Source organism: Bubalus kerabau, chromosome 1 (assembly GCF_029407905.1).
Source record: "Bubalus kerabau isolate K-KA32 ecotype Philippines breed swamp buffalo chromosome 1, PCC_UOA_SB_1v2, whole genome shotgun sequence".
Classification (NCBI taxonomy): domain Eukaryota; kingdom Metazoa; phylum Chordata; class Mammalia; order Artiodactyla; family Bovidae; genus Bubalus; species Bubalus kerabau.
The window spans coordinates 212528005-212542082 of NC_073624.1; the positions used below are offsets into that span (position 1 = coordinate 212528005).

Here is a 14078-nt window from a genome sequence, read left to right on the forward strand (position 1 = left end):
GGGGTGCAGACACCGGGAAGGAACGAGGTGGGAGGCGTGTGCAGGGCTGGGGGCGGCGGCAGCGGTTATTGCTCGAGGGTGTGTGTGGGGGCGTGAGGACTGCCGCGAGCACTCGCCGCGGTGAGGTAAACGGCTTCGAAGGGTTGGTGGCTGCGGCCTCGAGCTAACCTCCTAGCCGGGGACGGCTCAATCAACAGATTTGAGTTTTGACGCCCTGCGGTCCCTGCGCTTGTGTCTTGGCGCGAATCGCGGCGCGTGCGCTTCGAGCGAATCTCGAGGCTTCATTGGTCTCTGGAAAAGGCGCTGTGCGCATGCGTATTGCGCGGTAGGCCCGTATCACACCGTCTGGATGCAAGCCCTGCGCATGCGCTTTCTGTACCTATGTGCCAGAGACGCGGTGCCGCGCGCTTGGCAACCCCCGTCAACACCCCGAGGCCACAGTCTGGGGCCAAGGGAAGTTGAGTGTGGCCCTGGGGACCCCAAGGTGAGAATCCGCCACACTCCCTCTAGTCGACTCTACGAAGTGCCTGGAGGGGACTGTGCGTGCGCTCGTTGGGGTGCCTGTGGAACCGCGCTGGTGCTCCAGGCCCGCGGTCCCAGCGCAGGAGCGCCGGGGCGTCGCACCCAGGTATGTCCGGCACCGGGGCCCCGCCGGTGCCGAGTAAGCTGACGAGGTGGGCACGGGGCGCAGGCTTAGACCGGGCTGTGGTCAGGGGACGTGGGCGCGGCCGTGGCCAACGCAGGGGCCACGGCGACCGGCTGGGCCAGCCGCGGTGGGAAGAGCCTGTCGTCGAAGCTGGCCGCCAGCTTGTCCAGCAGCGCACCTGGGGTCCCAGCGCACAGGCCAGACCCCGGGCATCCACCACCGGGCTCCTCCTCGATGACGGGGATGGAGGACGTGGCCGGGTCGTCGCCTGCTCTGCCGTCGGGCGGGCAGTCGACACTGTCTCCGCGGCGCAGGGGTGCGCGCGCGGGGCGGGGGGCACCAGATTGGGCCGTGGATGGGGTGGGGGGCGCAGCGCGTGCTCCAGGGTCGCTGTGCTGCCGGCCCCGCTGCTGCCACTGCTTGCGTGCATGAGAGTGCGGGTGCGCGCGCGCCCTATGGCGTGCTGTGGCAGACAGGGCATCGTCGAAGTGCGGGTCGTGGCGTAGAAACTCGTGGAACAGCGCGTCTGTCTTCTCGTCGATGCTGTAGTCGCGGCGCGGAGCGCGGCGAGGCCAGGCACGCGGGCTGCGGGGACGGACGGGTGTCTCTGGCGCGGGGCTCTCGAAGCTGCAGCCCACGGTGGCCTCGCGGCCCGCACTCGTAAAGGAGGAGCGCTTCTCGGGCGCGCTGGGGGGCCCATCATCCCCCGCGCCGCGGCCTTCGATGCTGGCATAGCCGCTGTCCATCTGCAGCAGCTTGCGTGGTCCGCCAGTCTCTCCATCCGCCGGCCGCGGCATGGGTGTGGGTGGCGGCGAGGGCGGTGGAAAGACGGGTGCGGTGCCCCCGGAGCCCGAGCCCGAGCTGTCGCCACTGCGTACCGAGTCACGGTCGTTGCCGCTGCTGCTGTGGTCTGAAGAGGCAGCCGCGTGCAGCTCGAGCGAGGCGCGCAAACTCCAGATATCGCGGTAGATGGTCGGGGCCTGCTCGAGCCCCGCGTCTCGCTCTCCATCTGAGTCTTGTAGCTGTTCAGGCCCCGCGATGATGCCACGTTCTAGGGGGAACTCAGGGCTCGCTCCGCCTGCGGCACCCACCTCCTCGGCTGCCTCTAGCCTACAAACCAGGCCGCAGTCAGGAGGCTGCATTGGCCCCCCCTTCTTCCCCCCCACCGCATCCCCTCCCCGCCCCCTCCTGACCACCCTGCTTCTCGGTCCAGGAGGATGGGCACAGATGGGAACCCTCTAGGCTTGACCGGGCCGTGGAAGATGATGTTTCTGAGTGCTGCCTGTCCACTTTGGCCTGGATGCTCTTGGGTTAACCCGGAGCCGTCCTGGCGCCTGCCAGTTCAACCAGGGTCTTACGGGAGAGGTGGGAGGGAGGTTCAAGAGGGAGGGGATATATATATAATACGTATATCTATGGCTGACTCATGCCGATGTATGGCAGAAACCAACACGATATTGTAAAGCGATTATCCTTCAATTAAAAATAAATAAAATGTTAAAAGAAAATGTGACCAGGGCATCCGCTGGCAGGGCAGGGGGTTGGCCCCTCGCCCTGAAAGAGTTAAGGTTCTTCTCAGGAAATGCCTTCTTACTAAGAACTTCGTGTACCAAGGGGTTGCTGGGGCTGGATTGGACCAAGTGGAGTCCACCTGAGCCGGGACACCTGGGTGACCCCCCCAGGGGGCCCCCACCACAGATTGACAGGGACCCAGGAGGAAGATAACACATAGAAAGTGTTGTGATCTCCCTGACCAGGAAGCACCCAGGACTTGGAAGCCTGCCCTGCTCCTTGGGTCCAGTTGTCCATCCTGCTGACAGGGGCCCAGAGTTTCCTGGGAGTTGCCCTTAGGCTGAGGGAGAGGGTGGCACCCCCAGAAGTGGTCATAACAGTTTCTGAGTAGCAGCTGTCCAGCCCCAGGAGCACCAGCAAGCGGGAGGTACCCTGGGTCCACAGCAGAGACCTTCACGCCCTAGGCTTCAGCAGGAAGCAGGGGCCCCACCCATCCCTCAACCCTTGCCCATTCTCCCCCACTTCCCTTCTGCAGCCCATGCTGGAGAGATGGCCCCAGTGAGGCAGCCTCCAGGAGACTGTGGAGCCAGAGGGACTCGATCGCCCGTCCTCGGGGCCACCTATGGGGGATGGGATGGGGCAGGGGCCCACAGGTCCACCCCAGCACCTCTATCTACTGAAAAATACCTGCCGAGACTGGGGGGCGGGCTGGTGGGGCTGGCCAGAAAGGGGCGGGGGCTTGGGAAGACCATGGTGTCGCCCGCGCTGGCAATGTACTGGATGAAGTCCACGTGGGGGGCATCCCCTTCCTCCTGCTCCATGCTCTCACTGGCTGCCCGCTGCCGCTGGAAGTGGTGTCGCTTGGGGGAGCCTGTGTAAAGGAAAACCGACCACTTGCCTAAGCCCCTCCTGGCACCAGGCCCACTGCCCACATCTGAGCTAGGCCAGCAGACACCAGCCTGGACCAGGTGAGTGTCTATCCCACCCTGTGGTGCAGCTGGGAAACCAAGGTGCTGAGGGCCAGAAGACCAGGACCGAGCCCAGCGGCCAGGGTGGGCATGCGTGGAGGTGCCAAGGCAGCAGGCAGGTGTGGCCAGAGCAAGGACTTGTCCTGGTCATCAAGTAAGACACGGCCTGGCTGAAGGGCGAAGGTAGGGCCACGTAAGGGACAGGGGAGGGGGAGAGGTGATGCTCTCTCCTGCCAGCTCCAGATCCCACCTCACTGGTGGGCCAGGGAAACCTGGTGGTAGAGCCTCAGGGGTGGGGATGGTAGTAACCCAGCAGACAGGTTCTGCGTGCTTCTTGCGTGCATTTGCCTGTAATCACCTCTGGAATTACAGGCTCCACCTAGGCTCCCAGTGGGGCAGCAGGACAAGCCCTCCCCTCCCCTTCCCGGCCAGGAGCACTCAACCAGAAATCAGCCCTCCCTCGCCCCATGGCGCCGGAGCCTGGCTCCAACAAGGTGCTGTCCCTAATCCCCTCACCCTGCCTCTCCTGGCACTGGGACCCAGGGCAGTAAGTGCCCTAGCAGCCTGGCCCTGCTGAGCTCCAGTGATCTGCATTGGTCCCAGGAGTTGGTGCCACACCCCCCACTGCCAACCCCGACCTGCATGGCCCTTGGGTTGAGGTTTAGAAGCCCTGTGTCCAGGGCACCATGAGCAGGGGTCTGCAGCATCAAAGGCTCACCACCTGTAGTTGTAAATAAAGTTTTACTGGCACACAGCCATACTATAGTACATGTCATCTAGCACATCTCTAGTACATCTCTCGCTACACAGCAAACTGACTACAGCGCCAGAAACACACTGTATGAGGACTCACGGGAGAAGCTCACTGTTGTCTGCTCTAGCTGGACAAGCCCTGGCTTTACTGGCGCACTGTGTGCAGCCCTGGTCATCCTCCTGACCAGCTCGTGGGCCAGATGCCCACTGGTGAGCAGATGATGCTGGCCAGTCTTGGGTGGGGACTGGGGACCACCTCCCCACCCCCCCAATGGTGCAGAGCCACCTGCTGCTCCACATCCCCCTGGGCCTCACTCCCCACCAGCGGCTGCAGCTCACCTCTTGTGTCCAGACTGGACGCCCGCTGGCTGGGCTCCAGTTTCCATTTCTTGACCTTGAAATAGGGGCTGGCCCCGTCCAGGCTAGCATGGCGCCTCAGGCGGGTGAAGAACTGCAGGACGGGGCCTGCCCCAGAGCCTGGGCCCGCCTCCCCAGGCCCTGCTGCAGCCCCCTGCGCACCAGGCTTGGCGCTCCTGGCCCCAGTGTCCAGCTGTGAGAGAAGAGAGATACTCTGAGATCCGCTGACCCCTCCCTGCTGCCTGAGTGCCCGCCTGGCTTGGGCCACTTGTCACTCACTTGGAGTGCAGAGGAAGAGCAGAGAGCTGGGGCTGGGTGGGGGCCACGCTAAACCAGGAGGGCTTGGCCTCTCCCCAACCCCCAGACCCTGCCTGAGAGGCTCTCCAGGCACAGGCCAGCTCTGTCTTGCCCAGCCCAGAACAGGACAGGGTAGGGGGTGTCCTGTCCCACAGCCTGGGATGGTCCTGACCATGCCCTCTCCAGCTGCTGGACAACCGTGGAGGAGGTAAGCCAGGTGCATGTGGGCCCCATGTATAACCTGACCCTCTTCCTCCCGGGGCGGGGACCAGGTAGAGGCCCACAGGCTGACCCATGCTGGAGAGGGGCAGAGGACGGAGCTGGGGAGGCCTCACCGAGCTGCCTTCCCCGGAGTCACTGGAGGCCGAGGGGCTGATCCCGAAGTTGGCAGGGCCCACGGCCGAGTTGTAGGGGTCACCTGGCAGGGCGGAGCTGGGGCCCACGGAGCGGCCAGTGAGGGCCTTCCCCGGGGGCTGTGGGACAGAGCCAGGGGGGAGGAGGAAGCAGTGACAGGTCAAAGAGCATGGGTGGGTGAGGGGGCGTGCTGGACCCCCACCCACTGGACCTGGCCAGGCCCCACTTCCCACCCTGAGGTGAGGGGCACAGCTGGGGGAGGGTGTGGGTTGGCAAGGTGGTGCCTGCTGGGTGGGGGTGGGGTTGGGGTCCCACCCCTGAGCTCCGGGCCACCTGACACCTGACTCACCTGGAATATGGCAAGGCTGGCCTTGGGGACAACGGTGGAGTGTGGTGTGGCAGTTGCACTGGCCTCGCCAGAGTCACACTCGTGAATGGTGACGATCTTGAGGGGCGGCAGGTGCAGGTGGGTGAGGCGGGCATTCTTCAGGTGGTGGAAGTCCCCCTCTGTCAGGGTGTACCTGCGCCCAGCGCGCCTGCCTGTCACCTCGGGCAAGCCGGGCCCCCACACACACTCCAGTGCCCTCTCCAGCCCCACTGTCACTGCCCACCAGGTGCTGGGGAGGGCGGGGGCGGCAAGGCGAGTTCCCAGGTTAGCCACTGCACTGGCCCTCCTTACCGGCGGCCTTTGTCCTGCGCCTTCCGACTCTGGTCAAACAGGGCTGCTTCATTGAAGGACACCCGGCGGCCGGTGGAGCTGGTGGACAAGAAGCGCTGGGTCTCGGTGTCCTGACCCTCCGGATCCTCCCCCCTGAACTCGGGGTCTGCGAGGAGAGCCAAGAGAGGGTGGGCCACGAGTGGGCCGGCAGGCGGCTAGGGAGGGGAGTGGTTGGGAAGGGAGCACAGAGGGCCCGGCTAACCACCAGGGGCGGGGCAGGGTGGGAGGGTGGACGGGCACTCGCTCATCCGCTCACACACTCACTCACGCAGCACGCGCCTGTGAGCACCTACGCGTGGGCTTAAGGAAACAGAGATGAGTCGGAATCGAGCCGCGCCCAGTCTGGTGGGGGAGACAGACAGACACAGATGGTCAGGCGGCCCAAGGGGGGCGGCTGTGGGGTGGCCAGGTGTGGGTAGACAGGCTGGGACAGGGCCTGGAAGGGAGCCTCACCTTGGGCGGGGTGGGCACCGTTGTCCAGGTAGGTGGTGGTGGTCTTCTCTGCTTCCTCTGGGGCTCTGGGGAGTGCAGCGAGAGAGCACAGTGGGCCTGAGGACCCAGATTGGCTGCCCTTCCCTGGGGCCCCAGCAGGGCTCCCAACAGGCAGCATCCCGAGCTCACAGGAGCCTGGACACTGTCCTTTAGAAGTACGCCTGCATGCCTGCACCTGCTCTTAGGGGAGCTCTCACGCTGACCTGTCCCAGTTCCCCAAGGGGGTGGGGGAGAGGGGACTGCGCACCTGTGGAGGCGTCGGTGCGCCTCCCAGCAGCGCCTGCAGAGCAGAAGCGCACCCGACAGCACCGCGAGGGCGCCCCCGACAAAGAGCGCCATCACCACCATCAGCAGCAGATAGCTGTCCAGGATTGGGCCAGGCTCTGCCTGCGGGGCCAGCAGGTCAGGGGTCAGGGCCAGTGGGCATGACCTCTGGCAGCCCTGTCCCCCCCTTTCCCCCCATCCCTCACTCACTGTAGGGCGATCCGTGGCGTTGTCCCACGTCGTGGTCAGGGCAACCGTGGCGGTGGTGGTGGTGGCGGCGGCCGTGGCCATGGTGGCCGTGGGCTGCATGATGAGGCTAGGAGGAGGGGTGGGGGGCGGAGGCAGGGCCTGCTCAGCTCCAGCTCCCGCGTCCCCCCTCCCGTCTTCCTTCCCGAGAGCGGGAGCAGGGGCCCATACAGGGCGGTGACTCACAGAGTGGTGGTGGGGGGGGAGCCACGAGGCAGCCCCCACCGGCTCGGATCAGACCTCCATGTCCCCATCTTTGTAAAGGAGGAGGCGCGTGCGTACCAATAGCCAGCTTCCCCAGCCGGTGGGGCCGGCCCGGCAAGGTGGCGCGGGCCGGGAGCCCTGCCCAGGAGAAGGGAAACTGAGACCCGAATCAGCTCACTACCGCCAGACCCCAGGGTTCTGGGGTCCGGCCTGCCCCATCCGGGGAGAGGGAGGGGCTGCCTCGGCCCCAAGAGAAGGCTTCCAAAATAGCCGGACTCGGACCATCCGCGGGGCTGTCCAGCCAGGGGAGGGGGCGGAGAGGCCGAGCCCTGGGGTCCCCAGGTCACGACTCCAGGAGGTTCAGGACTCACTCCGCCCAGCGCTAGTGGGAGTGACAAGGCCAAAGGAGGCGCATCTGTTCCCAACCCTCAAGAATCTGGTTCCCATGGTGACTGAGCTAGCCGGCCGAGGTGGGGGGGGGGGAGGGGAGGCGGGTTGCCAGGGAGCATTGGGGAGGGGAGGGGGCGCGGGGGAGGGAGGCCTCCTACAGGGGCGGCTGGAGCCAGCCCGGGGCGGCAAGATGGCTGCTGCCGCCGCCGCCCTCCGGTGCCGGCCGCTCGCGTGCCCCCGCCGCACCCCTCCCTGCCGGAGCCGGCCGGCTCCACGTCTGCCTGACGCTGGGGGCACCGAGATAGGAAGGGTCTCAGATCTCAGCAGAGGGACTGCCTGGACGTTGCACCTGACCGCCCTCCCCAACGCGCCCTCCCGGTGGGAAGGACTGGCGGCTGCACTCTGGAATGTCAGGGAACGGAGTCTGGGGCAAGGATGACCAGCAGCTCTGAGTGGGCACTGCGCGCGGCCCCTGCCCACAGGAATGGGAGACTGTGCACAGGTTCCAGCGCCCCCAATCCATCGGGGTTTTCACCCTACTGGACGAAGGGAGGCGGGGACCGAGGCCCATAGCAGGGGAGGGGCCTGGCAAAAGCCAGGTGTCCTCGGCACTTCGGGTCAGAGGCTGGTCGCGGGTCCCCTGCATCCATGGGGGAGGGGGCCCTTCTATGTAGGTCGGGAAATGAGTTCAGGCTAGAGGAGGAGGTGGCAGAGGCACAGAGACGTTGACAGGAGACCAGGAAAGACAGTAGGAGGCCCAGGGGTAAGGGAGGTGGGCTTCTAGGGGGCAGTCGGGGACGTGAACCTAGGGCGGAGGTTGGCCACAGGCCACCCTTAAGACCCGCGGGGTCTCGGCTCCGGATCGGGCTCACCACTGCGCCCACCCCCGCGTCCCCAACCGGCCCCGGAGATGGGGATGGCGAGACGTGAGATGCAGATAACCGACTTCGGGCTTGTCTCAACCTCGGGCTAAGCCAGGGGGCGGAAATGCCACGGCTCTGGCCGAATCTCTCAAGGGGAAACAGGCTGGGGAGGGCGTGGGCGAGGGTCCCTATCACGGGCGCTGAAGTCCGGGTGCAGAGCGCCGAAGGTTGGCCCCCACGCCGACCACGGCTCCTCCGCTCTCAGCCTCCGGCCTCGCCGCCTCGCGGGCAAGGGCCGGAGATCTCTAGCCAGAGCTAGCCGTGCGGCCTCGCCCTGCCCCCCGCCCGACCCAGTGCAACCCCAGGCCCGCACGCGCCTACCTCAGCGCCGGGGTGCGCGGCCCATGGGCGGCGGGCAGGCGGCTGCGCGGCACTCCCGGCTGGCTCCTGCGCCCGGTAGCGGCGGTAGCAGCAGGAGGAGAATTTATGAATGGAGAGCGCGGCGCGCGGGGGAGGTAGGCGCGAGAGGAGGGGCTGCACACGTGATCGCGTTGGCTGCTAGCCAGCTCCGACCCGCTCGGTGCCGCCGGGTCCCCGGCCGGCGGCCCCCACCGCGCTCGCCACCGCGTCTCGCTTGCTTGCTCCGCGCCGGCCGCTGCCTCTCCTTCCCTTCCGGAGGGGGCGGGGGGCGGAGCCTACGCTCCCGGGCGCCCCCTCCCCACGCGGAGCCGCCCTCTCCAGAGGCAGCTGAATCTCCGTTCCAGGTCCACGGCGCACGATTCCTCGACCTCAGGGGAAGGGGGAATCAAAGGAGTGTTGGTCCTGGGGCGCACGACTCCCCCCAGCCTAGTATCCTGGGGGTGCACAGACTCCCCGTCGATGGCTTTCCCAATTTGGGAGCCTATTGGGTGCACAGCCAGGGAGCTCCGGGGCACGTGTCCATCTTTCTTCCCTTGTGTGGGCTGCACTGTCAGGCTCGCCTTGTTAAGACTGGTAGAGATAATGGAACCCAACATATTGTGAGTGCCACCAAACAAGACTACCCTGCTGAAACTTCATGTCAGGTCAGCCCCAAAGCTGCTCTTTCTCAGACAGCTATGCATCATCCTTCTAGATGCTAAGGTCATCAAGCTACCACCAGCCTGGCTGGGGTCCCATCCGTTTCCCGGCCTTGTGTTCAATACAGGTCAATGGCTCCGCTTTCCTGTGCAGTGAAAGTGGAACGATCATTCCAACCTCAGGGCCTCTGTCCCGGAAGCTGCCAGGCCTGAACGGCCTGCTCCCTGCCTTGCTTCCTTCAGCTCTTACTCTCACCCCATGTTCCCATGCCCTGCTACACTTGGCTTCTCTTCGAGGCCCTGCATGTCGTGCCTGCTGCTTGTTCCTGTGTGTTGTGTCCCTGCTCACCTCTGCCTCTTGACCTCCCACAGCAGGAGTTCATTTGTGTTGGGTCCCTGAGCATATCCCCGGGGGGAGCACAATGGAGGGAACATGCGTGTTCAGTGGATGAAAGGGGGACACTGCCAAAGGAGGACAAGGGGCAGTCAGGGGAACAACTACCCAGGAAGGCTGGCTCTGGGCACGTGTGAAATGCATGTGCAAAGTCCCTGAGGTCCCAGAGTGTGTGGGCTGAAGATGAACATGCCCGAGGAGCAGGGGGAAGCCAGTTTGTGGTTCCCAGGACGGGAGTGATATTGTCCCTCTTGGCTGTGCGTAGACGAGGCACTGTGGTGAGGCCAGGAAGGAGCGGTGGGGCCATCCAAGCCAGTAATGGCTGCAGTGGCGGAGCTGGGTGGAGGACCCTTGTTGACCGGTCCAGCAGAGAATCCCAGGATAACCCCAGGTTTGGGACCTGGATAACAGGTAGCCCCGTCCCCTTGGCTACCCTGGAAGGGGAATTAGAGACCAGTCCAGTGGATGGGTTTGAGGCGCGGATTAGAATAGGCCTCCATTCCAGTAGGATCCAGGGCTCCGAGAGGCGCGTGGACAGGACGCACCCCTAAGAAATCAGAGTACAGGTTCCCTCTGCGAACATCCACCTAGGGCTAGGATGCCCAACGCATAGGGACAGACTCCCTAGGAGCCCTTAACAGCGCTGGTCTAGAGGGTCTGGCAGGGGTCTGGGCCCCAGGCCTCGGGCCTCCCTGGTGTGGGAGCCTCTTTTGGACACAGCACCTGCGCAGCCACGGGCCCAGGTGTGACACCTCTCCCCTGCGCTCTGCATCCGTCCGCTCCTCAGCCAAGGCTCTTCCGGATGTAAATCCCAGCCCCGCGCAGCCCTACTTCGCGTTTTCCCGGAGCCCAAGGTGGGGGCAAGGACCCAACCCCTGGAGACGACCTGCCGGAGCGCGGGGGCGGAGCGGTGACGTCAGCGCCGCGAGCGAGGCGGCGCGGGCCGCGGTGACGGCAGCGCAGCCCTGGGCCGCCCGCGCGCACGCGCCCCTGCGTCAGCAGCGCACGGGGGCGGTGGCCGGGCGGGGCCGCGGGGAGCGCACCTCTGGGCGCAGTGCGCCCTCTGCCGGCACCCTTAGGGTTACAGCCAAGAGGTTCCCGCTGGACGTTTGCCGGGAGCTGGACACTCTACCTGGGATGCCGCCCTGGTTCGCCGCCTGCACCTCCCACAGTCACAGCCTCTTCTATCCGGCCCTCGCCCCTTTGTTATTTTTATGTATTTGTTACCTCCTAACGTACTGCACAACTTATAAACTATGTTGCGCGCGTGCTAAGTCTCTTCAGTCGAGTCCGACTCTTTGAGACCCTATGGACTGTAGTCCACCAGGTTATTCTGTCCACGGGATTCTCTCGGCAAGAATACTGGGACTGGGACTGGTTGTCATGCCCTCCTCCAGGGGATCTTCCCCACCCAAAGGTCGAACCCGCGTCTCCTGCATTGGCAGGCAGGTTCTTTACCACTGTTGCCACCTCGGACGCTCATATATTACGTTAATGTCTGTTAAACGCCCCCACCACCCCAAACCAGAGCAGGAATCTCGCTGTTTCCTTGATGTCTCCCCAGCGCCTGACATCCAACGAGCGTCCCCCAAATCTTGAATTAAGTGTTTCCGTAACTTCTCCGCGCAGGCTTCTGGTCCTCAGGGTGCAGAGCCATGTAACCGATCTCCCTCACTGTACCACCGGGCTAGGAGCGCTCGCCGGAAGGAAACTACAATCCCCAGCATGCCACGCGCCCAAGGGTGCCTCGTCTTCAGCAGCGCGCGCAGCGCGCCGGGAGTCGTAGTTCGCGCGTGCGCTCTCGCCAGGCTCCCTCTCCCAGAAGTCCTCTCGCGTCGTCCTCCTCGCCCTCCAGGCCGCTCCCGTTTAACAGGAGTGAGCTCGCCTCCGCGTCGCCTTCCGCTGTCCGCCAGCCATCATGCTCCCTTCCGCGTTGCTCCGCCGTCCGGGTTTGGGCCGCCTCGTACGCCAGGTCCGCGCCTACGCCGAGGCTGCCGCTGCTCAGGCCCCTGCCGCGGGTCCGGGACAGATGTCCTTCACCTTCGCCTCACCCACGCAGGTTCGGACGTCCGCGGTGCTCGGGACCCCATTCTGGACCCCTCCCCCATGTGGCCCAGGATCCGAGCCCCCAGTCCTCAGGTCGGCGACTCCCACTCCAGACTCGCGCCCCTCCGCGTGATCCGGGATGCGAACTCCCAACCCTCAGGTCGGAGACCCCCGTTCCAGACCCTCGCCCCTCCTCCATGTGGTCCGGGATCCGAGCCCCCAACCTTCGGGTCGGAGACCACCCGCATTCTGGACCTGTGGTCTGGGATCCGAGCCCCCAGTTCTTGGGTCGCCTGCCCTCAGCCCCTATTTCGGCATGCATTCGTCTTCGCGAGGTTCAGAACCTGACCCCCTTAACCCTTCTGCCGAATTCAGTGTCTCCTCCCCTGGCGGCTCGCTGGTGGTGCTTTAACCGTATCTGCTTCCGCGAAGGCTAAGGTGTCTGGATTTCGTCCTCAAGTAGAGGAAGGTGCTGTACCCCTCCAAAACATTGGCCGCAGCGGAGCCGCCTGTGCCCCCCTCCCCCGCCCCGCACCTATCAGTCCTGTTCTAGTTGTTTAACTACAGAGGACACCGACTGCTGGGCCTCGAGGGACTGGCCTTAGGTGACCCTTTCTTCACGTGTGTTCTCTAGGTGTTCTTCAACGGCGCCAACGTCCGCCAGGTGGACGTGCCCACGCAGACCGGCGCCTTTGGCATCCTTGCAGCCCATGTGCCCACTTTGCAGGTCCTGCGGCCAGGCCTGGTTGTGGTCCACGCTGAGGATGGCACCACCTCCAAATACTTCGGTGAGTCGAGTGGGCACAGAGAGAGTAGGGGACGCACGTCTCAGCAGAGTGTTTTCAGTTCTGTTTTCAGGTGGCAGCTTGAGAAAGGGCGCCAGGGACATAGACCGCCCCCATACGGGCAGTAGTCCAATTGTGGTTTGGGATGTAACTGCTCAGCAGTTGGGACTGACAGACTGGGGAAAGAGACCTAAGAGTGCTGTCTGGCAGGCGCCTTTTGGAGAAGGGGTCCTTGGTTCTGTAAAGGTCTTTCACAGCATGGCTCCTGTCCAGCACTGGAATTCAGCTGGGGATCACCCCAACTTTAGCTCAGCTGCCGGGCAAAGAGAGGGGTCTCTGTCTCCGTGTCCAGCCCCCAGCGGATGCACTTGTTGGCTGCCTGTCCACTTGTGTGCTGGGGCCTTTCAACGCTGGAGCCAGGTTGTAGGGTCAGCCTCCCAGCCTCACAGGGGCTGTGGGGCTGACTCTCAAGCTCCCTCTTCCTGCAGTGAGTAGCGGCTCAGTCACAGTGAATGCTGACTCCTCTGTGCAGTTACTGGCTGAGGAAGCTGTCACCTTGGACATGCTGGATCTGGGGGTGAGTGTCCTGGGGGAAGCAGGGGTTTGGTGGGAACAGGTGCCGGGCTGGGGTCCCTGCTCAGCCCTCACCCACCCCCACCCCCTGCAGGCAGCCAAAGCGAACCTGGAGAAGGCACAGTCGGAGCTGTTGGGGGCAGCAGACGAGGCCACTCGGGCTGAGATCCAAATCCGCATCGAGGCCAACGAGGCCTTGGTGAAGGCTCTGGAGTAGGCGGTGCCTGCCTCACACTGGTCCAGCTGGGAGACCTGGTCGGAGCTGGGCAAGGGTGGCCTGGCATGAAGACCCAGCTCCCCATGGGTGCAGGCTGACAGGGAGCGGGCCTGCGTGAAGCTGTCCTGTTAATAAGCCACCAGGGGGCAGCACAGTGCCAGTTTCTGCCCAGAGCGCCCCTTGGGGCCCTACCCCTTTTCGCTAAATAAACCCAGGGAAACAAGCCAGCTCTGGCAGGTTGGGTGGCTGGGGGCAAACTGGGACACTTGCCCTGCCCGCGAGGAATGCTGTCCTCCTGGGGGATTCTCCTGCCATCTGCACCACTGCTCTGCCCCTGCAGTGTCTGCTGCAGAGACCGCTGCTCCTAACCACCTCCAGCAGACAGCCTGCCCCCTGCCCAGCCCGTATTAAAGACCTAGGATCCAACTTGTTTATGCTGATTTTATCCTGCTTGGTGGTGGGCTCCGGATTCAGCTCAGCGTCTCGCTGGCTTCCTGTGTCTGCCCACTGAGGCGGGGTGCTGAATGCTAGCTTCAGCTTTCCTGGGGCCGCAGGCTGTGTCCTGAAACATCCTGAGTGTCTGCAGTAAGCTGGGGGGGCGGGGACACTGCTAGTAAAACCAGGCTGGGTTCTGGCCTTCATCCCGAGAGGGTGGGGACAGGCAAAGGTCATCAAGCTGGGGCTGGGGATGGTGGGCAGGGGTGTGGTTTGCCACTTGTGGGCTGGGCCTGGGCCGCCCAGAGGACAGCAGGGCTCTACCAGGTTCCAGACTGACGTGTGCCCCGCGGGCGCCCCGCCCTAGCTGCCCTGGGAAGGGGCTGGCTTTGCCTGCTCCCATGGAGGCCCCGCCCTGTGTTCGCCTGGCCTGTGGGTGGCCCCAGCTGGCTGGGCGCCCAGTCCCTGGTGGTGTTGGCACCTCCGTGGCACCCCGGCCCCTGGAA

The 14078-nt window shown here is 64.6% G+C and overlaps 2 protein-coding genes across 2 annotated transcripts; one reads left to right on the forward strand and one right to left on the reverse strand.

Moving 5' to 3' along the window:
• Positions 1 to 335: 335 nt before the first annotated feature.
• Positions 336 to 6787, reverse strand: CBARP (CACN subunit beta associated regulatory protein). Its single transcript, XM_055553045.1, has 10 exons — positions 6572 to 6787; positions 6345 to 6484; positions 6059 to 6123; positions 5567 to 5711; positions 5237 to 5408; positions 4869 to 5006; positions 4219 to 4429; positions 2846 to 3029; positions 1343 to 1756; positions 336 to 1264 (listed from the first exon to the last, which is right to left on the reverse strand). Exons 1-10 carry the CDS (start codon positions 6668 to 6670, stop codon positions 694 to 696), a joined length of 2139 nt encoding a protein of 712 aa, XP_055409020.1. The 5' UTR covers positions 6671 to 6787; the 3' UTR covers positions 336 to 693.
• Positions 6788 to 11299: 4512 nt separating this feature from the next.
• On the forward strand, positions 11300 to 13563 carry ATP5F1D (ATP synthase F1 subunit delta). The gene is made up of 4 exons (XM_055553115.1): positions 11300 to 11575; positions 12197 to 12350; positions 12836 to 12924; positions 13015 to 13563. Exons 1-4 carry the CDS (start codon positions 11435 to 11437, stop codon positions 13135 to 13137), a joined length of 507 nt encoding a protein of 168 aa, XP_055409090.1. The 5' UTR covers positions 11300 to 11434; the 3' UTR covers positions 13138 to 13563.
• Positions 13564 to 14078: the final 515 nt, after the last annotated feature.

Bases quoted from the DNA above. Each gene is read 5' to 3' on its own strand.
- CBARP (XM_055553045.1), bottom strand. From the start codon at position 6,670: ATGCAGCCCACGGCCACCATGGCCACGGCCGCCGCCACCACCACCACC. The intron at 5,007-5,236 runs GTGAGTCAGGTG...TCTGTCCCACAG, and splicing joins CCAGCCTTGCCATATTCCAG to CCCCCGGGGAAGGCCCTCAC. The intron at 1,265-1,342 runs GCCCCCCAGCGC...CAGCTTCGAGAG, and splicing joins CGCGGCGCGGGGGATGATGG to CCCCGCGCCAGAGACACCCG.
- ATP5F1D (XM_055553115.1), top strand. From the start codon at position 11,435: ATGCTCCCTTCCGCGTTGCTCCGCCGTCCGGGTTTGGGCCGCCTCGTA. The intron at 11,576-12,196 runs GTTCGGACGTCC...TGTGTTCTCTAG, and splicing joins CCTTCGCCTCACCCACGCAG to GTGTTCTTCAACGGCGCCAA. The intron at 12,925-13,014 runs GTGAGTGTCCTG...CACCCCCTGCAG, and splicing joins TGGACATGCTGGATCTGGGG to GCAGCCAAAGCGAACCTGGA.